Here is a 22,774-nt window from a genome sequence, read left to right on the forward strand (position 1 = left end):
TCTGGAGTTTTACAAATTATTACAAATCAAAGTTGTTACAAAGCTTTTATACAAATATGCTTATGAACTCACTAACTTTTTAGTTGATACTTTTCAAAACGACTTGTATTCTCAGGGACTCAGTGAGTAGGTATCCGGGCTATGGATTTTGGATATTTACTACATTTTTGGATAATCATATTTATTGTCACTTTTGCGTAAAGTTGTGAACAAATACAATTATGTAAACAATGTATTTATGTTTTCAATTATATTCAATTGTGATGATACAATACAATGAAGTCATCCGCCCCCATACGTTTCTATCATCTTGGTTCGGGGTGTGAAAGCTGCTAGTCCGGGGAGTCTCCACACTATACATCATCAGATAATACTCAATTAATAATTGGGCCACAACTATAACTAAAATTCCTAGATCAGTTCTCTAATAACTATGGTTGAAGAGCATTTTAACTTTCCCTCTCTTGGCCCAATATCTAAGGCCCAACTCATTGACACCAAAAAGCCTAATACGGTCCAAACTCCCCAATGATACCCAAATCTCACTATAACCCAAATCCAAAAGGTCCCAAAGTCTGAAAAACTATTGACCCAACAAGGCCTACATCTAAAAAGTCTACAATTCAACATGGGCCCAAGAACCAAAAGTGACCCAATACCATGAAAGTCTTAGGTCCAACCTAATAGTCAAAACCTAAAGATTCAAGGCCCAAAAACAAGCCTTCACTAGACTGGGTCGTACACCCCGCATACAAGCTTATACGCCCATCATACTTACCCGAAATGAGATTCATGGGGGATTGGGTGTTGTACGCGCATCGTACTGAGATTTATGCCCAACGTACGCACCCAAAGGCAAAACCCTCCATAAGGTCTTAATACCTTAAGAGTTTACTTGTAAATTTCAGATCCGAGCTTGCTAAGACCTCAAAGGCCATAAAGTTGCAAACTTTATGGCTTTGCGTGGCTACAAAGAGCCCAACACCAAAAAACCTAACTTGTTTAGTTAATTCCATACTTATAACTATTGCATGGGGACAAACCAAGGTCCAAGCTTGAATTTTTATGACTTAAGTTGCCATGAAATGCCTAAAAGTACACCTTAAAGGATTTGGAGTACCTTCTACTCACCAAGCTCTTGGCTTTAGGACAAAAAGATGAAAATCAAGACTTAACTAAGATGTAGTAAAACATAAACCAAGTTTGGAGCTTTATACCTCCAAATGGTGCACAAAGAAAGGGAGATGCTAGATCCAAAGTCTTGAGAGCAAAGCTTAGTTCTTGAGGGTTCTTCTTCACAAACAAGGAAGCACACAATTCACTGTAAAGGCTCAAAATGCTCAAAATGAACTAGGGTTTGCAAGGAGGGTCGATCTTAGGATGAGGGTTGATAAAAGGAAAGGTCTTGAGGCTATAATGCGGTTTAAATAGTGCACAAACTCTAAATATTAGGGTTTTTTGTTTGAACCACGTACGCTCGGTGTATCGAAGTACACACAACGTACTGGCACAGGACACGGTTTGCTCAGCTTACTAAAACGTGCACCCCATGTACTCGAGCAACCCCAAAAAGTCACGGATTTTGACATCAAGGACCCTTCTTGCAACAAATCAAAACTTAAGGATCCAAAAACAAACCTGAAAAAATAGATGTTACAAGAGTACGAGCTGAACTTTTACAAAAAGAAATAACAGAAAGGACAGGAAACAAGGAAGTAAACAGAAGATTTTCTCAATATGTGAAGTCGTGATAGTTAGAGCATTGACGGAATCATTTAAAAAACTAATGGTCCTTATTTTATGCTTATTAAGTATCAAGCGATTTGAATCATAATTAAATCATTTCCAAACCAAATATAGTCTTTTAATTAATTACTATTAGATTTGGTTCATAATATATTAGAAAATAACATTTTGAATCATATACTTTTTATCTTAATATCTTGGATCATATAACATTATCTAGATGATATCAAATTCAGGATAAAAACATACTAAATCATAACATTATCTCTTTACAAACTTACTAGTATAAAAAATTTATTTTATTTTTTGGAGACAATTTTTCTTTTTGGTTTCTATAAAAATAATTTTTTTTTTCATGACTATGCTTATTTTGTTGAAATTAAATTTTAATAACTTTGATTTTTCATATTTTTTTTTCTTTTACAAAGAAAAAAAATTAAGACTAAAAATATGAAATTAGTGGTTAATTTTAGCGAGCCCTCAGAAATTATTAGTTCGCAGAATAAATGACAAGTCTACAAAAGCCGTCATGTTTTGTACAATCTTTTTGGTTATTTTTAACACATGGGTTTTAATTTGGTTATTTTTGAAAATTTCTCAATTACTAACATTTTCAATACAAGTTCACTATATCAAGTTGCTTGATTCCGTAAAAAAAAAAATTTATATAAAAATAAAAATAAAAATACCAGCATATACAGCATGCAGCATTAAAGAATCCAGCAAATAACATCACATATGAGAAGACCACAATAAGATCCTCATCGTTCCATTAGACGTCTATTTTACAATAATATCTACATAAAATCTTCCAACTCCAAACTCTCTGGAATCTCGAACTTGAAAATATTATTGCAGTAACTTTCTATCTCATCCTCAGTAGTACTGCTGCCATTGATGAACACGGATGATGAATCTAACGGTGTTGGGCTAGAGATGGGTGTTGGAAAAATAGAATCGATGTTAAAACTGTTGTTTTCAGTATTCGATGGCTGGAAACTTGAGCTTTCTGATGCTTGTGATGTAAATTGATCGCTATAGTTTTGTAGGGCAATAGAGTTATCAGTTATGCATGGAGGCATCAACTTTTCTTGACTACTTTGGTAATTCAAGCTGACCAAGTTCCCTGAAAAATATTCGCCATTATTTACTTCCATGTGGTGTTCTTGATGCCAAAGTTGATTGCTTGGAAGGTTTGAAGGAGTAGAAGTGACATTTGCGATTGGCTCATTTGGATTTTGATTCACGGGGAATATGTAGTTATTAAGAAACAACTTATTGTTTTCTTGATTCGATGATGTTGATGCTAACAGATTGGCAAGGCTTAAGACTTGGGGATTTACAAGGCTTTGGATTTTAAAAAGATTTGAGAGATTAAAGGAAGCTGAGGTTAGTATGGATGAAAGGTCCATGAGATCTAGACGTGGACGATGAGTCACTGGATCAATTCCGTTCTTGATTAGCCTTTTTCGGATGTGGGTGTTCCAGTAGTTCTTGATTTCATTGTCAGTTCTTCCAGGCAAACGAGCTGCAATTGCCGACCACCTATTCGAATAATAACCAAGTTGATATATTCAATTAGAATTTATTGGACCTTAACATAAGTAATTTCTAATTTTCTATGCCTTGCTAACATTAATCATTGATAATTGTAGTTGGTCTTGAGATATACATGTAATAGACTAATTCAAATTGCAACTTCTTATTAAATATATATTTTTTTCAAAAAGTTCAAAAACATTTCTTTAGATTGCAAATTGCACAGATAAATAGCAACTAGCTAGCTAGCCAATCTTGTTACAATCCATCATTTTTTTAAAGATGTTGTGAAGACTTTCACATGGTCTGCCAATTACTGAAAAGACGATTATAAAAATCTTGATCTGTGAACTTACTTATTCCCAAGAACACTGTGTAGTTGAATGATGCTCTCTTCTTCTTCAAACGAGAATCTTCCTCTCTTGATATCTGGCCTCAAGTAGTTTGTCCATCGAAGACGACAACTTTTCCCACATCGTTCAAGTCCTATTACATATAACCAAAACTATAACCAACTTTTCACACACACACACACACACGCCAAATAAAAACTCACCAGAGTTCTTTGGTAGGGTTCGCCAATTGCCAGGGCCATGTATTTGAATGTATTCTGTGAGTTTTAGGTCCTCTTCTTGTGTCCATGGCCCTTTCTTGAGTCCACTTTTGTCACAACATGGTGATCTGCCCATCTTCTTGCTGTCTTTTAGTTGGGATCTTGGCGATCTTAATTAAAGAAAGATTGATGTGAAGGGGAAAAGATGAAAGTTTAAGATTCGGTTTTTGAAAGAAAAAAGTGGAAGTTGTAGCTATATATTCTGAAGGGGAAGATGACTAGTCCTTCATATATTGATAGGAATTAAATATGCCACAATTGTTGTGAGGTCATAAGGATTTGACTGTCAAAAGGATTTGGTGCTAGCCTAATTCTACAATCAACCTCGATCTCTCTCTTTCTCTCTCCCTCTTTTGTTATAAAGAAAACACTGAAAAGTTGAAATGTGTATAGAAGTAACAGATAATGAATTACTAGGAATGCGTATAAAAAAGACGAATGACATAAGATTCGTTTGGCTTGCTACCTTTGTTTCATGCGGGTCTTGAAAAATGATAAGTCCGGTAATAATTTTAGGATTGTGGACTTTAACGTTTGACCTTTTTTTAAAGTGAAGGTTAATGGTGGGTAAGGTTGTTGGATGTTCTACCGGTTGTGAGGAAATGTATGTATCGTTTCTTGTTCTTCTATCCTACGCACTTTTTATGAATCCATTTCTCTACAAGTGTTTCTATATTTGGTATAAGAAACTCCTTTTCATTATTATGGCTTTCATTATGACTATGGTTTTCATTAATTTCTCACTTTATCATATCGTTAATTATGCCACAAACTATGAAAACTATAAGAATCAAGATTAAATTACCAGTATGCGTTTGTTTTGATGGTACAAATTAAATAAGGTACTGTTTGTTTTTTTGAAATCAAAATGTCTGCAGTCTGCGGATCACATCTGCAAACCTCTGTGGCAGAAGAGGTGGATCAAATATCTGCAGTCTGCAATAAGAAGACTGTTTGTTTTTAACGTCTGCAGTTGTTGAAATAAATTAATTTTTCAAACTTAATTTCATATCATAAAGATTAAAAATGCATTTTCAGCAAAAAAAAAAAATAAAGAGAAAAAAAAAAAAAACGAGTGGTCTTTTTTTTTTTTCGTTAAAATGATAGTGACTCATATTTGCGTCAGGAACACTTTGTGCATATGTTTTTTCGTCTGCGCACTTCCAAAAAATAAACACTCTGTGATGGCATATATCTGCGCGTTGTCTGCACGGCACACACAAAAATGGTTGCGCAGCTCTTCAAAAAAAAACAAACAGCCCCTAAGACTTATCTTTAAACATACTTACATATGTTTTTTTTAGAAAACGAATTGACATTAAAAAAAAGGATGGGAAGACATAGCATGAGTGACGAGTTGGAGGCTGAAAAGTCGTACACAATTGCAAAATCAAATTGCACTTTCGGAGCAGTTAAAGAAAACCACTAAAAACTTGGTATATTATGAAAACTTTTTGGTTTTTTTATATCTTTTATAATACAAGTGTCAGCGTTTTTGGTATATAACAAGGTGATAACATTTTTTGGCAAGACCTAATCTTTTGACAATTTTTTTTCGGTTTGAACCTCGTTAGTATTATATGATATTCTATGATGATTTGATAACGAGGTTATGGTGATTATGATTATCATGATAATGTGATGATGAGCTTATAGTGACTATTATTATTATTAGAATATTTTGGATTTATAGATGGTAAATTTTTATTTTGTAAACTTTCATGCCAAATGATGTTAAAGATGTTAAGTTAATCATACATTTGTTGCATCTTATGTATAACGTTGGTTTCATAGGTGAGATGGTTTTTATGCATTGTAAGAGAACCGGACGGTCAAATCCGTTCGTACTTTGTCAGTATACGGTCAATAATGACATATTACCAACAAAATGATTTTCATTGTAAAAAAACCGTGGCGAAATACCGATAACCAAATGCTTTTGCTGGCTTTTTTGTGACAAAACTCAGACGAACAAAGTTTGTGATAGAACTCTAATAGACATGGATTGTGATGCGATTTCAACAACATTTCACAGGAAGTTGTTAGACCATTTTTTTCTTGATGAAATTCCGATGAAATATGTTGTAATAGATTTCTGATTGACTGCCTATAGTGATAAGTATTTGTACCTAAGATAGTGACAAATTCACATTCATTTCATTTGTGTTCCAAGTGTATTTGAAGTATGGATTGGGATTGTTGCAAGGTTTATCAGTAGAGGACCCATAATAAAATGTTAAAGAAAGCACGCTCGAAAAATTATAATACACTGGAAAATTTCTAATGAAATTATAACACGAGCCACTTCGTGCAACCTATTAGGTCCTCCCCTAATTAAATCTCGTTCCTAAATTACAAGTAAAGCAATGTGTATATATATATATATATATATATATATATATATATATATATATATATATATATATATATATATATATATATATATATATATATATATATATATAATGTATTTCGTAAACAAAATAGCAAGACATTTTTTTATTTTAATTTACTATACTTACTTTCATAAAAACATAAGGAATTTACTTACATTTTTTACCGATAATAACAAATATATATATATATATATATATATATATATATATATATATATATATATATATATATATATATATATATATATATATATATATATATATTAAACCAGCAAAATATTTTATTTTTATCTATAATAACACATATTAAACTTTTTTTTATCAATATAAGAAATGTGCTTATATTTTTATTCATAGTAGCAAAGTGGTTTATTTTTTTCATACATAGTAATTTACTTTTTTCATCCACAATAGTACACATTTTATATTTTATACATAATAGCATATACTTCACTTTTTAATACATATACTATTTTTTTAATATACCAAAAGTACTTATATATTTTTACCATAATAGCAACATAATTTATTTTTTCTACAAAATTTCAATATACTCTTCATTTTATTCATGTTAGCGGTTCGCTTTATTTTAATACCTATTACCAACATACGTCACTATCATACATACTTATAAAGCTAGCATTTTCCTTGAATCTCATTTATTTGAAATCTCCATAAAAATTTGCAAACATCTCATGCATTTGAAATATTCTATTTTAATGAATATCACTCAAAAGTCTCTTAATAATGATTAACAATTCAAAGATTTTATAACTTATATAATATATATATATATATATATATATATATATATATATAATAATAATAATAATAATAATAATAATAAACAATTAATGGATACTCTACTATAAAAAGGTTAATCTTTTTGAGTAGACACACAAATACAATTCACATACAATATTAATAAAGAAAACAAGTTTTAAGCTTTTTATGTTGACTTGAGGGCTTTAAAACAAATTTTCGAGCTATTTTATTATGTTGAAGTTTTTAATTTGTAAGTTTATTTTATACTAATTCTTTTTTGTATTTTCTTGATTTAACTATTGTTTTAAGAATATCATTATATGTTGTGGTTGAAATTTTAATGTAAATTAGATTAGATTAATATTATTGATCATATATTAGGGAATGTGATAAATATATTATTTAATTAACTATTGCATACATGTTTGTATGTTCATGTTACCTTAAAAAATAATTAATTAAAAATCATGGATATTTGATATTATCTATGTGACATCCCCAAAATCACGGCCAGAAAAGACCGGTTTTGTTTATACTTTATTTCAAAATCAGAGTTATCTTTTAATAAAAGGGTTGCGGAATTTGTCCCAAAACAATAATATGATAAAGATTTATTAAAAGCATTTCCATATAAATGTATTTCATTAAAAGACTCGGGATGTCATGTTCGTACAGATCAAAAGTATAAACAGTACAATATAAGTCTTACTACATTATTTCATATCTACAAGCCTATATCCGTAATCCCTCGTCCAAAACATCACACCTATGCTCATGCGCCACTACCTGTAATGCATAAAACTGAGTGGGTCAGGCTTGGGAGCCTGGTGAGCACATAGGGTTTTCAACCCACAATAAATAAGTTTATTAATTTCATCAATCAACAATAACCCGATTACCCGTTCCCGTTATCCTCACTTTACGTCCCTAAACACCTATCATAAGGGACCTAGCCTAAGGATCATCATCGGGACGAACACTACTGCTAAGGGGATTCCTCAACAATAAATGTCCTAATAGGCAACCATGTGGGGGATGGAGTACACCGGTGAACACATCGTTCACAACACCTACAGGTTGCGAGCCTGCTAGTGTTCCACTGGACTGTCTAGAAGAGTCCGTGGTCGTCATCTATACTCCGCTAGATGACTGGATCAACAACAACAACATCGAGGCCTCTCATCATTTTATCACACATCACCTATTACATCTACCCATGTTTTACCCCAACATTTTCGTAGATATAAAATACATATACAGTTTAAATCATTGAAAACATGTATAACAACGTTCATCTAATGTAGATAGCAAGTATTTAGATAATATGCACACATAGCACGTAATTTATATAAAATACTTCATATCTATGTGTAAGCTGAACGTAACTATGCACTCACCGGAAAAGGTGGTGATTCCGAACTCAGACAGCGCTTCGCTTCTTAAAAAGAATTTTTCTTCGACGAAACCTAGTATTATTACCACTAGAGTTTAGTTTATTATTCGTCGAGACTAATTAATAGTCTAGCTATTATTATTATTATTATATAAGCGTCAAAAAAAATACTTATATAACCCATAATAATAGCCCAAGTATTTATTATAAGTTCCTAATAACGTTACTATAATTAAATATAAGTTATATTAAAAATAGCGTAGGCGTAGCTCACTTACAGCGGGTTTTATAGAAAACCGGGCTTTGCTTGGAGCAGCGTTCCCGAGCCGAAAAGCTCTTCTTCTCAGAGCCTTCGAGCACTCCGGGGCTTCCGCCTCGTGCTAGGGAGGTTCCCTAGGCTTTTCGGGGGATTTCGGGGCTAGAGAGAGGTTCTAGAGAGAGAGAGAGAGTAAAGAGAAGAAAGAATGGGAAAGGTGTGAAGAAAATGAGGGTGGGAGAGGTGGTATTTATAGGGTGAAATGTGGCTGAACTTAGTGCCACATGTCACCATCTGGTGGCAAGCCTTGGGGAGAAAGCAATGGCCAAGATTGTGCCACATCACCCATTTTCGCACAGCACACTTCCGACTTCTAAAATCCGTAACTTTCACATACGACCTCCGTTTTTAACGTTCTTTATATCCACGCGTAGGTAATAATAAGATCTACAACTTTCATTTTGACACCGTTAGCTAATTCTTGACCGATCTTAAATTTAACAATACAAGGAGATTATACTGTTAAACGTCTGCGTAAAATTAATAACTTCTACATACGAACTCTGTTTTTGTCTGTCTTTTTACCGTTGATTTCCTATTAATGAGATCTTCAACTCTCATTTACGTTGCGTAAGCCAAAAACCGCTCGAACTAAAATTCGAGTTTCAGGTCGTGCACTGCTAAGCCGAATCTTAGAAAAATCATAACTTCTTCATACGAAGTCAGATTTGGGCGTTCTTTTTATCGATGTTCTTAGTTTAACATATTCTACGACTTTTGTTTAGATTGCTAAGGCTAAAAATTCTTCTATCGTAAATTCACTATTTACGTCTCCCGGTGTCGTGTCGGTTTTGCCGTAAAACTTCGGCGGGCCATAACTTCTTCGTTATAGCTCGGATTTCGGCATTCTTTATATGTACGGAAACCTTGAGACATATTCTACAACTTTATGTAGAGATATCGGGATTATCTCACACTTTAATTTTGACGCTCATTTTTATTCTTTATTAATTATACATTTATAATTAAATAATAAACACATAAACACACATAATTCACATAATACTCAAATATTTCATATTTATTACTTCAAAAAGAGTTACAATAGTTGACCTAGACTATTACATTGACAAAAATGCTTAGCCCTGAAAACCCGGGCGTTACAATCTATATTATCCATGTAAGTTTTTTTTTAAACTGTAAATTGTTCATCTTATCACTTTATACTTTAGTATATGTTTAACATTTTAATTATAATAATAAGTGATTTTTAAAAGTTTCTTTCACTTATTAATAATAACAATTGGTTTTAAAATTAATAAATAATAATTATAAATAATAAAATTAAATTACATGGATATCTTATTACTTTATTATTTAGTGTATGTTTCACATTTTAATAATAATATTAAGTGTTTCTTAAAAATCTTCTTTAACTTATTATTAATAATAAGTGGTTTAAAATTAATGAATAACAATTTTAAATGATAATAACATCAAATTATAAATTACATTTAGCTTTAAGTAAATTGTATTTTAAATGAACATCATTATTGAAATTAAAAAATGATCGCATAAGTAAAAATCTAATTAGTCAATAATAATAATTGCTAAAAATAATACGAAATAGATAATTATATTTAATTCTATTAATGAGGAAATGTGGGTTGATGTCAATGAATATTAATGTTTATATATATATATATATATATATATATATATATATATATATATATATATATTAGTGTAAAAATATTATCTTAAAGTTAATGTTAATAACATAACCATTTTAAACATAAATTTTTCAATATTTTAACAATATATTTTTAATCTTCGTTGCGCAACGCGCGGTAATTCGTCTAGTTTATCCATATAGCAACGTATTATACTTGGTTTTACCAATATATGCAATGTACTTGCATTTCTATCCATAATAGGAACATTCTTTATATTTCAAACTTAATAACAATATGTTTTACTTTTTTTAACCAAAGCAACAACACACTGTAGTTTTTATGCGTATTAGCAACATGTTTTACTTTCTATCCATATAGCAACGTACTATGGTCTTTCACTTATATATGTAATGTATTTCAATATTTTTTTGTAATAGTTTCATACTTTATTTTTATTTATAAAAACGCAATGCATTTAACTAGCTATATACATTGTTGAGATTGTGTATACTCATGATGGGACGGGTTACACCCGAACTCGAATTTTATTCTCACTGAAATTATACTTGAGTTGTAGATATGAGCATCCTATCCTCGAAGACCTTACCTTTTTTTTCTACCATGTTATTTGTGTATCCACAACTCAACATGATCATTCCCCTGATGTTGAGTGTTGTCGTCTCCATACTTCTCATTCATGACGTTCACATATGCTTCTTATAATTTACCAACACAACACAAATGTTATCGTACTAAGAGCTGATAAAACAAATAAATACAAAAAAGAAGTATCTAAATGAAAATGATAACTTACACATTTCACATGATACCACTCACTAACCCGATACAAACCCTTACCAATCCAAATCTCTAGCCTAAACATTTCCTTCAAAGTGGTTTTAAGGTGTTTACATATAAAGTCTTGTAAATGTAACGTCACACCCTAACATATTTTTATACAAAAACCACACATTATATTTAATGTAATTTATGTCAATGTAAATACATCTACTAAAATTTATAAATATGATTAGCTTACAAGTATAATTAGATTCTCTTTATTGGAAGTAGATCGATCCTCCAATTATCTTTAGAATTGTAACAAGAATTATCTTTATTGTTGTGGTTGGTCCTCCGACTTTGGGGCGTCTTTCTCCAAGCATTTATGTCCTATTCATGTATAATGAAAAAATATGTATAGATCAAAATAAAATGTAACAAAATAATTAAGATTATATTAACTTGTTTACATTATCACATAATTTCGCCACATGTTTTTATAGATTGAATGCGGATTGTAATCACACATAATTGTGAAGTTAGTTCTTTTTTCAGTTTTAAATTTCCCCCCTTTCTTTAGAGGTTCATGGATGAATTTCTAACATCCCCCACTAATATCTATATAGTTCAAAATGTTATCAAAGCCTTTGAAGATGAGGCCATCATCCAACTCATGTCAATGATAAAGGGTATGCAAAAAAAAAATAAACTATAAAGTTAAAAATGCAACCTCAAAACAAACGAATATATGATATAGAAATTATTAATTATTATATTACCTAAAAATTCTCAAATATATACATGCTTAGGGATATCCTTCATGACCTTTTAAAACAATATATTGAAGGTTCATCATAAGATCAATAAGGATATATTATTTGCAAATGAATATCATGTCTTCCAAACCTTTTATATATATATATATATATATATATATATATATATATATATATATATATATATATATATATATATATATATATATATACACACGGTGAGGTTCAATAGAGAACCAAAATTAATCAATGAACCAAGGAACTAATCTTTTTTTCAACTTTTAGAACTTATTTTTTATCAAAAAAAAAGAATTAAACCCTAGAAATGGAAACGTCAACGATATATATCCAAGATTTGTGAACAAAAATTGCGAGATTTGGGAAATTACGGACATAAGGAATGAACCGGGTCAAAATAACCTAAGAATAGGGGATAAGATATTTGACATTTTCATCTGTTGATCATATGTACTCTACTCTTTTTGTAATGCACAAATTGATTGTACAAATGCATTGTATTTTTGTACGACTTAAAATTCAGCATTTGACAAAAATGTTTTATAAAGTAATTAAGATATATATATATATATATATATATATATATATATATATATATATATATATATATATATATATATATATATATATATATATATCAAGGTCAATAATTGAAATAATTTTTGAAATATTAAATAAAAATACACAAGCCACAAGGTTTGTTTCAAGCCAAGTAACATTAGTCAACTGGGATTTGATAATAATATATTATATCATGTTTCCACTTTATGGATCTTGTTTTCTTCCACATGAATTAATAATTCAGAATAATTTTTTTAGGGGAAGCGAGAAATATGCCAGGTGTCACTTTAACACTGGTACAGGCGAACTAAATTTTTCCTCTTTTGCCTAACGACAGATCTACTAATCTATATAATATCGAACACCGTTAACAGCTGAAAATAAAATAAAGAAATGTATTGAATTTTTCTCTTTTTATATGAACATAATAATATGACGTGTTATTGTTACTAAATCAAGAAAGCAAAATATAATGATGCGTTTTTCTATTATAAAAGAAGATTATGATTATTAGGAATTAATGAAAATATTTGTAATATATTTTTTGATTCTGAGTTGGGGAATTATAGCTAACTAACACAGCTACCATGTACACATGCCGTATTATTGGCCATACGTATTTTCTCCACATTTACAAATCTAATTGTATTATTATGAAACGCATCCTAATATGACGATATGTGGACATAATATCAGTTGATACCATTTGAAGTGATGCTTATGTGTCTTTCTGGATTGTTTACCCTCATCGCTTGATGCCTTGAATAAATGAATAGATAAATAATAATAATAATAATAATAATAATAATAATAATAATAATAATAAAACTATTCCGTTTGAGGAGAACGACAAAACTTGAAAAATATTATAGTTATTATGTTTTTATTTTTACTTCTATTCACTAATTTTTGTAACGTTTTAAATTTCTATCCAAAATTTTCATTTAAAATTTAAAAGAAAACTGAACTAATTTAATTCTCAAACACGTAATCAACCAAAAGTTTCAAACATCATTAAATTAAAGTTATAAAATCAAAAGTGTAAAAGATCTTTAAAACATAAAAGCGGATGTTCTACAATTATGTGGTGCATTCCCTTTGCTACTAGAAGCACCTGAAACAATTTAAACTTAAAACCATAAACACGAAACTTAGTGAATTTCCTAAAATACCAAACATCATTCAATAACGGTCATATCCCAACAATTATATTTCAATTAGACGAGCTAGCCTTATATACATACATTCGGGCCCAACCTATTAAACATATAAATGGGCCTAGCCCAACGGGCCCAACCTAACAAGCATATAAATGAATTTGCAAGAGTCACAAAGACAGCAAAGATCACATGACACCCATTGTCCTGAGAAGACTTGCCTAAAACAAGAGTTGAATCCACTACTAGAAGTCCTAAAGAATCAGCTATACGAACTGCCTAAACCTATAGAGACTCAGACGTCAATCTATAACCATAACCTCCACGTTTGACCAAAAGTAAAAAAGTCAACACATGGACAACAAGACGCACCGCAGACCCTCCTAGATGCATTGTGTTCGCTACAAGAACAAAATAGTCGCATTTTTAGACAATCAAACACGCATCTTGGAAAATTCAAAAGTCGTACCGCGCCAAGCCAGGTGCGCTGCACCCTCAACCTTTTCATAAGGGTTTTTCGACTTAATCCATTAAGTCATGGCTCAACTTTCCATATCTGAATCTCATTAATGTATTAATGGATAAAGTTTCCAACTTTATCCATTAAGACATCGCCATCATGCAATATCTAAATTTTAACACTCTAAAATGACCTAAAGGGCCAAATAACTTACATGGATTAAAGAAATGCATAAAGTGCTAACTTTTCAACTCCAAAAGGTCCATAGAGCATTCCTAGTTGCTCAAAAGCTGGTGGAGTCATCTCAAGTCCAAGGAAATAAAAAAAATGGACCAAAACGTGACAAATATGACCAATAACAAAATCAAATGAACCAATGAGCAAGTTAGGAACTTTATACTCACAAAGACCTAGGAATGAGGTAACTTGGTTAGATCCAAACCTGAACCTTCTTTTAATGACACTAGGAGAATTTATTGATCTTCAAGCTCCACTCAAAAAACAAAGAAATAAGCTCATAAATCAACCAAATGCTTAAGAATGTGTGCATGTATGTGTGTGTGTGAGAGAGAGAGAGAGAGAGAGGGAGAGAAAGAGAGGGAAAGAAGGGGACACAGAGAGAGAGAGAGAGAGAAAGAAAGAGTTAGGGTTTTTGAAAATCACTCAAAGGGTCATGGAAGCAGAGAATGATCGAACCCTAGGGGTTAATGTCCTTGAAATACCCCTAAAACCCTAATAACACGATCAGCCCATTAGGCTAGAGCTGTGTCGTGTGCCCTGAAAAGGTGTGCTGCAACATCTGATAAATCAACCATATTCCAGTTTCTCAGCAAATGCGATTAACGGTTTCCTTTTTCACCCCATCCTTCTACTTTCTTTTGGACTATAAAACCCCAATTAAAGAATGGATAAACATAGTCAGAACTCGAATGTTACAGATTTCTGTTGTTTTTGTTGATATGCAATGCTTCATATATACAAACGTTCGATAAGTTGTAAATATTCTAAAGAATTTTGGACAAATAAAAATCGGCACTTGTAGGTTACTTGAAGTGGCCACCATTTGAGCTTTATAATCATAAAAAAATAGCTGCTTGGTCCCAACTTAAAGTGGCAACTTTTTACTAAAATGGGAACCAAAATTAGTAGCCTTGTAGCCATCTACCGTTGTGGGTTTTCTTTAAATGCTGAATTTTATGTTATTTTAGGCTAGTATGTCCTCCATTCTTTCTAGCAATTTCTTTGAAGACAAAGGTTTTGTTTCTTCATTTTGGTCACTTGTAAGTTATTTGTAACTCCCGTTTGACAATTGATTAACTATAGCATTCTTTTTTTACACACAATTTTTCCTTTTAAAAATCTAAATAGTAAAAACATTTTTATAAAAGTAGAGTATCAATAATTCCAAATCCCAAAAACATGTCATGTGAAAATCATTGTACCAAAACGTCAGAAAAAGCAGAAGTCTAAAACATAAACATGTGAGATGTATATGCGTTACGGTCAACTTGAAGCCTTCCTACTGCCAGAAGCACTACCTGAAAAGCATTTAATCCACAATTGTAAGCAGAAAGCTTAGCGAGTTCCCCAAAATACCCCTACCACAATATACATACAATTCATACAATTAATATATCACGACCTTTCTTCGTTTCACCAACAACATACAAATTAGGGCATATGTGTAACATCCCGACTCTCAAGTATAATATTCATATATTTATTTGTGGGATTTAATGAGTGACTCAACGAGTTGTATGCCGAGTCGTCGAGTAGAGTCAGATTGGTCACGTGGGTTTAATGACCAACTTGACGAGTCAGAGAGCCGACTCGCCGAGTTGGCGTTGTCTAAGGAAACCCTAATTCTTCGGGTTTGTGTCCTATTTAAAGGTCCTTAAGCCCTCATTTCCGCCTCACCAGCCACCCAACTCCCCTGTGTGAAACCCTAATCGCCTAGAGTGAGCCAAGAGAGAGAAGAGAGTTACCCTTGGGCATTTTTGTGATCTTTGAGAGAAGAAGTGGGGAGCATCAAGGCTTGGAGCATGGAGGGATGTTTGGATCTAGAGGTTCTCTATGGATAGCTTCTGTTTGAGGTAGAAAGATGTTATCTTCATCATTTTCCTTGTGAGATCTTGGAGTTTCTAGGGCTTTTTCCCATCTATCTTGTGTTATTGAGTCCCTTGAGCATATCTTGAGGTTGAAATCTCTAATTTGGATTATAAGGGGTCATGTGAGCCCAAAGATCCAAGCTTTATGGAGCTAGAGGCAAGCTTTTGAGCACCAAACCCTTGTTAAAGCTCGTATTGGCATCATTGAGCCAATATGCCATAAAGTTGTAAGCTTTACGTGGTATTTGAGCCTTAGGAGGATAGATCCAGAGTATAGAGTAGCTTTTCTTCCTTAAAATGTCTGAATGAGGATTTGGTCTGAAGGGACTCGACGAGTCGATGAGCCGACTCAACGAGTCGGTTAGGGTTTGTCCCGATGAGTCTGAACATGTCGTAGCTCGGCGAGTTGACCGGTCAACTTGACGAGTTGAGTTGGACTTTCATGAGGTTTCCGAGGAAACGAGGGGACTCGACGAGTTGCATAGATGCACTCGACGAGTTGGGTCAACATGGACTGTTGACTTCTGTTGACTCTAGGGTTTGGTCAAACATGAGTAAAGGGGACCATGGAGGGGTAGAATGGTCTTTTACCTTTCCTAAGAGTTAGAGAAGGGCTAGCATGAGTTTATTTAGAGTTGTGATTTTAAGAGTTAATTAGAGATGCGTGTTACATGTAGACGGGATTAGATGGTTCGAGGGGTACACGTTTTCCTAACTAACTTTCGAGGTGAGTCTTCTCATTATACTTACCTAGAGTGGTAACTTTGTGTGTGACCAGAGGGTCTTATGTGTTTATATTGAGTATTGTGATATCCTGCATTATGTCTTTGTGATTTATGTTGTGTATTATTTTGAGTTTACTGAGTTAGGACCGGAGAGTCCACCTGAGTTATGGGACTAGAGGGTCCCACCGAGACACATTGACCGGAGGGTCTCATTTGAGTATAGCCATGAGAGGCTAATGAGGTATCTGTGATATTTTGGGGAATTCACTAAGCTTCGTGCTTACCGTGTTATGTAATATGTGTTTTAGGTACTTTTCACGATATCGGGAAGGCGCCGACTCGATTGTACACACGAGAGAATAAGTTATGTTTTGAGGATCCTGGATTTTTTAATCAAACAGTTATGGAGTTGTGTTTTGATGATTTGATACTTGGCATTTGGTGAAATGTGTTTATGTGGATTAAGTGACTTTTAAAAATGAAAAATTTACGGTGTTACTAGTTGGTATCAGAGCCTTGTTTGAGGGATTCGGATGCACCTGTGGGTATGTCTGGACTCAAACTGAGGATTTGAGAAAAAAATTCAAAAGAAATGATTTTTCTATAACGAGTAAAATTTTCTAAGAGAAAAACAAGAAAGAGCAGTGTGTACAATCAGCCAGAGCCCGAACGGTGATTTCCCAAAATACCCTTACTTATTGTGTTATGAGATATTCATGAGATATTAGGGATGCATGCTAGAGGATAGGCTAGGTATTTCATACTTAGGGCTAGAGTTGCCTGATTTGTGATGCCTTAGCCTAGGGAGTGCCATTGATTGATATTATCTGCTATTTGCTCCGTGTATTTGCTGAGTAAGAGTACCTAGCAAGAATCTTTTAGAGAGAGCTTTGAGTAGAGGAGTAAATTTAGGATAGATACCTAGATGTGCATATGAGGAATCTACTGAGAAAGTAGTAAGATACCCACGAGAGGTAGGGTTTCCTGAGTCCGGTAATGCCTTTTAGAGTTGTGGATAGAGCGAGTGGAGTTGTATGCTAGAGTGGTTTTACGTGTTGGTGGAGGTGATTCAATGCCCGAATGTTGCTTGCTTTGTGCTTTGTAGAACTCTTGATGATGGGAGACAGCTACTAAGTAAATATGATGATATTCAGGAGGTGGATGGTTGGTTGGCATCATGAGGAGTTCTTCAACAGCTGATGGTAGAGAAGTGTGAGCACCTAGGAAGAGCCTAAGGAGTGATTTTATTCAGATGAGTACGCCGATAGAGGAGAATATTTGCTGGAAAGCGAACATGTGTAACGTGATCGGTGATCGAGAAGGTTGAGCAGCTACTTGGAAAATCCGGGACAATCCGTGTGGATAGTATGGGTAGATGTGGCAGGTAGTATAGGCTCGTACTACTGAAAGCAGAGGACCCATACTCGAAACAAGGAAAATTCCAGATGTTCTAAGTAGCAGATTGAGAGGAGATAACATGGTTCGAGTACCATGAATAGTATTCGTTAGTGCTTCTGTCTTTACCAGTTGTCTTGTTGTGGTTGTTCGGACTGAGAACTGATGTCATAGAGTATGGGGCCAGAGGGCCATGTCGGACGAGCTTCAATGGAGCGTACTTTGAGATGGATATTGATTTAGGTCCCAAGAGATGTTACTGGTGATATGCCAGATGGAGTCACAAGACTCAGGGATGAGTAGAGATGATGCTTTGTAGAGGATTGCGATCTGAGATGAGTTATTGGTTGATAGGGAAGATATCACTTTCTGTGACGAGAATTGTGCTACCTCTGTTTCTAGTGTGGAGCGAAAGAGATAACAAGTTTCCGGTATCAGAGTTGGAGGTAAACCCCGTGGAGTAGCATATGGTTGCAACCTTTTCACTAGAGTATTTGGGCAGCATGTCTGTTGGAAGGTATTTCTGTTGGGTTTTGAGCAATCTAACACTTCCTAAGTGTGCATGCAACCCTAATAAACCTTGGATCTATGTTTGTCTAAATACATGCAAAATAATAATTTTCCAAGGTTTATAACCTATCTAACATGGCATGGGGAACATTTCAACATAAAAGAGTTAGAAGAGATTACATACCTTTTGGTGTGTTGGGTTCTTAGGAGTTTGAGGGCCAAGCACCAATAGTGTGAATGCCTCAAATGGAATCACAAACACCACAAACTCTTGGAAAACTTTGAGAGAGTATATACACCTTGTATAAATCGGCCACACACATGCACACACACACTAGATCACTAGCTTTCTCTTAGTGTATCTTTTTCTTCATTTCATGCTCCATAAGCATGCTTATATAGTATGCATGGTTAGGGTGAAACCCTAATAACCCATGTCTTTTCCTTTTCCAAGGATCCATGGGTTAAAAGCTCCATGGATCATCCATGGACTTCCACATAAGCCTAGCCCATTAACAAATGAGTATTAGCCCACACTATATAAAACAAATAGCCCATAATTTAATTAGTATTCCTTTTAATCTCTAAATTAATCCATGATTAATTTAAGACTAAAACTAATTAAATAACGTAACTTCATATTAATATATTATAACTCATAATATATTAATAAACATATGTGTATAACTCTCATAAAATTATCCATAATAGTTTGGATGAGATGCAACCCAAATGGACCATGCCGGTCGGGTCAAGTATATACCAAATAAGTTATGGACTTAGACACCTTATCCAACAGACTCCCACTTGGATAAGTCTAATAACTATATTTGCCTATAACTTCAGGAACCAACCAACAATCGTAGCTCTCGAAAACTCCCTCGAACAATGAAGACTCTGTCGAACTATGAAGCGCCATTTTAGATAAGTGATCACATAATCCTCTGTTCTCATGATATCAGCCGGACAAATACATGGAACAACGTCGTACTTATTATCCAGCAGTTTGTTTCCCGATTTTCGATTTGTTTGACAAAGAACTTAATCGAACACATCAATTCAGTTCTGACCGGCCGGTACATAGGTCACAACAAAATCATCGAGGGGCCCAGATATCGCTTCTATTTCTAGAAGGAACAGATAAACTTCGACTCATATGCTTGTTCTACTACTTGTTGAATTGTACACAAAGGCACGTTTTATAACATCAAGTTACTGATGCGTTTACGTGCAATCAATGCACAACCAACTCATAGGTAACAACTCATATCTCGAGGTTTAAAGATTTATATGATGTTATCGTCTCACGATCACTCGAGATAAATTCCATGAAGTGATACAAGTGAGCGTGGGTTTATACCAATACTCATAACTTATGAGTACTCATGAATGTTGCAGCAACCATTGCCATGTCTAAACTCATTTAGCCATCTACAAACCCGATTCATGACAGTCTTGATTCATACCTACTTCCAACATATGAACGACTGTGGAGTGTTTAAATAACTTAGTCATTCGAAAAGAATAACCTAGCTATTTTGGAAGTCAAAACATGCAAAGTGAAACACAATAATAATCGAATCTAATATGGTCTCAGAACCCTTTTGAATATAAATAAAACCACCTTTTATTTATCACCATATTGATTACACATTATTCAATGTTTCAAATAATCAACGTAAGACTTGAATAAAAACAACAGTCGTCCCATGCTCCTAGCATGTACACTTTGTTTTCTAAACAATAGTTATGCCATACCCCAAGTATGCACACTATGTTTGTCTATGATCCTTACATTGTGATGTAGATCAATTGAACATGATTCCAATGATACTCATTTCACAATCCCAAATCCTTATTGTAAATGCAAGAATTCCAAATTCATGTCATTTACTGAAATCTGTTAGATTCTAAACTTATATGCATTGATCCTCTTGTAATGATTATGCACGAAGTCAGAAAGACTTGACATCAACCATTACAGAGCATTCCAAAGGAGATCAGCTCCTTGGGAACATCCTTCTTGCATTAAGTTTCCTAATCTTACATAGATTGAATAACTTCCACCTATGGAGACATTTCCATAGTCCCATTTGACTATCACTTCCGAACAAGAGTTACCTCTTTTCAGAAAATGTCAATATGGTCCTACCAAAATTAACACTAGACTTCCAAATGTCCCTGAGCAACCAATCTTTGGCGAACCTCAGATTGTCCTCGACAATTGCTTAATCACTTTAGTCATATCCAGTTCTAGACTTTTCCCTTCTATATGCCTTAAGCATTTGGAAAATTTAGAAAGGATGAATATTATAGCACGTGAAATCGATCCTATATCCGAAGCATATGGGATACTATTCATGATGTTTGACATAAAGACATGACACTAGACCAGTCTTTTGCTACAATATTTTTTATTTGCCATGTTTTCAAAATTTAACTATGAAGAGGGATGCCGTAATCATAATCGAATTTTGAAAATGCAATATATATAGAATTTCTTCAAGTTGAACCATTCCAACACAAAATTCACATATATTCTTGACTAAAGATGATTAAAATCTCAATCTAAGCTTTAGAATTGACATGAAGTATAATTTCCTCTCCCTTAATTATAGCAAAACAACTTTTCAACCCCTGCAACTTCACGGATTGAAACTTTTTTTTTTCTATAATTAACATTGCTAGCTTGCAATACTAATCATAATAATCATGCTCCCACTAACATGATGATTATCAGCATAACACTTATGCTCCCACTAGCCCTGACATATTTTCAGAAATCTACTGGACTTCTGAAATTTAGATTCATACATCCTTTCTTAGATAAATCACATGTGTGTCTAAACAATTTTCAGAACTATGAAAAGGGATGCCGTAATCATAGTCTCAATTGCTTAGGCATTTGCCATTTCTCACAAGTCCATGTTAGTGTGCCGGTTAACCACACGCGCTCCACTAATGACTTTTGAAAATGCAAATGACACAATTGATATCTACTTAAAATCTATTTAGTGAAAGCGTTTCCTCACCATCATTTTCATGAATCGGAGAGAAGCCTTATGACACTTAGATTTTATAGTGTATGAGTTCCTATCCATGCGAATTTGCCAAAACCATAATCACAAGATAAGGTTAGTGATAAATTCAGCCCTACATGGATTAAACTTATTCAATCTTAGTTTCTTGTCACCTTGGTAACACAAGGCCCACCAATGCTTCCAAGTTGAACTCTGATAACTCACATGTAAATTCAACTTATTTGAAGTAGGTACAGAAATAAGAATTATGTCAACACGATAGGTTGCAAACCTTAAGTCGTGTGCTAGTGATAAATTACAGGTTTTACTCTTGATTAAATCTTGAAACTCTTTCAGGATCTTTAAGGCTCCCACTGTCCCCTTGACATATAAGTTTTCCTAGTCAAGAACCATTCCTTGATAAAACAAATATTCAAGGGATAGTGCGGATTCTTATCAAGACTAACACTTCACACAATTGGTCTTAGTTGGTCTTTGTCTCATCCAAGACATCACAACTTACCAATCTCAAATGTACAAGAGTAGAAAACATTTTACTCTTACATTTGATAAGTGTTTTAAACCTTCTTTAAGACATGTCACTCAAATTACAATCTTGGAGTATGACTCCTAGACTTGTATTGGAACGAAGTATGATTCATCTTCTTGATTTAACCATTTCAACAATTACAAGATCCCTTCTTCTTAGTCATAAGAATGCACTAAGACTTTCTTAGAGAACAAATTTTGATATGGTTTCTTAATCATTAAGATGATCACAAAGCTGATACTAAAGTACTCTCCCATCTTTTCAGATTTGAGAAACTTTTATCCTTCTGCCTAATTTGATTCTTCTCATTTGTTTTGTCATACATTGGAA

General features: G+C 33.3%; 1 protein-coding gene across 1 annotated transcript; it reads right to left on the reverse strand.

Annotated features, from left to right (window-relative positions):
* Nucleotides 1-2,429: 2,429 nt before the first annotated feature.
* Nucleotides 2,430-4,111, reverse strand: LOC145035372 (transcription factor MYB41-like). The gene is made up of 3 exons (XM_078983919.1): nt 3,842-4,111; nt 3,642-3,771; nt 2,430-3,291 (listed from the first exon to the last, which is right to left on the reverse strand). The coding sequence occupies exons 1-3, from the start codon at nt 3,972-3,974 to the stop codon at nt 2,544-2,546; spliced, it is 1,011 nt and encodes a 336-aa protein (XP_078840045.1). The 5' UTR covers nt 3,975-4,111; the 3' UTR covers nt 2,430-2,543.
* Nucleotides 4,112-22,774: the final 18,663 nt, after the last annotated feature.

The sequence above is a fragment of the Lactuca saligna genome, chromosome 3 (assembly GCF_052625555.1).
Source record: "Lactuca saligna cultivar CGN05327 chromosome 3, ASM5262555v1, whole genome shotgun sequence".
NCBI lineage: Eukaryota > Viridiplantae > Streptophyta > Magnoliopsida > Asterales > Asteraceae > Lactuca > Lactuca saligna.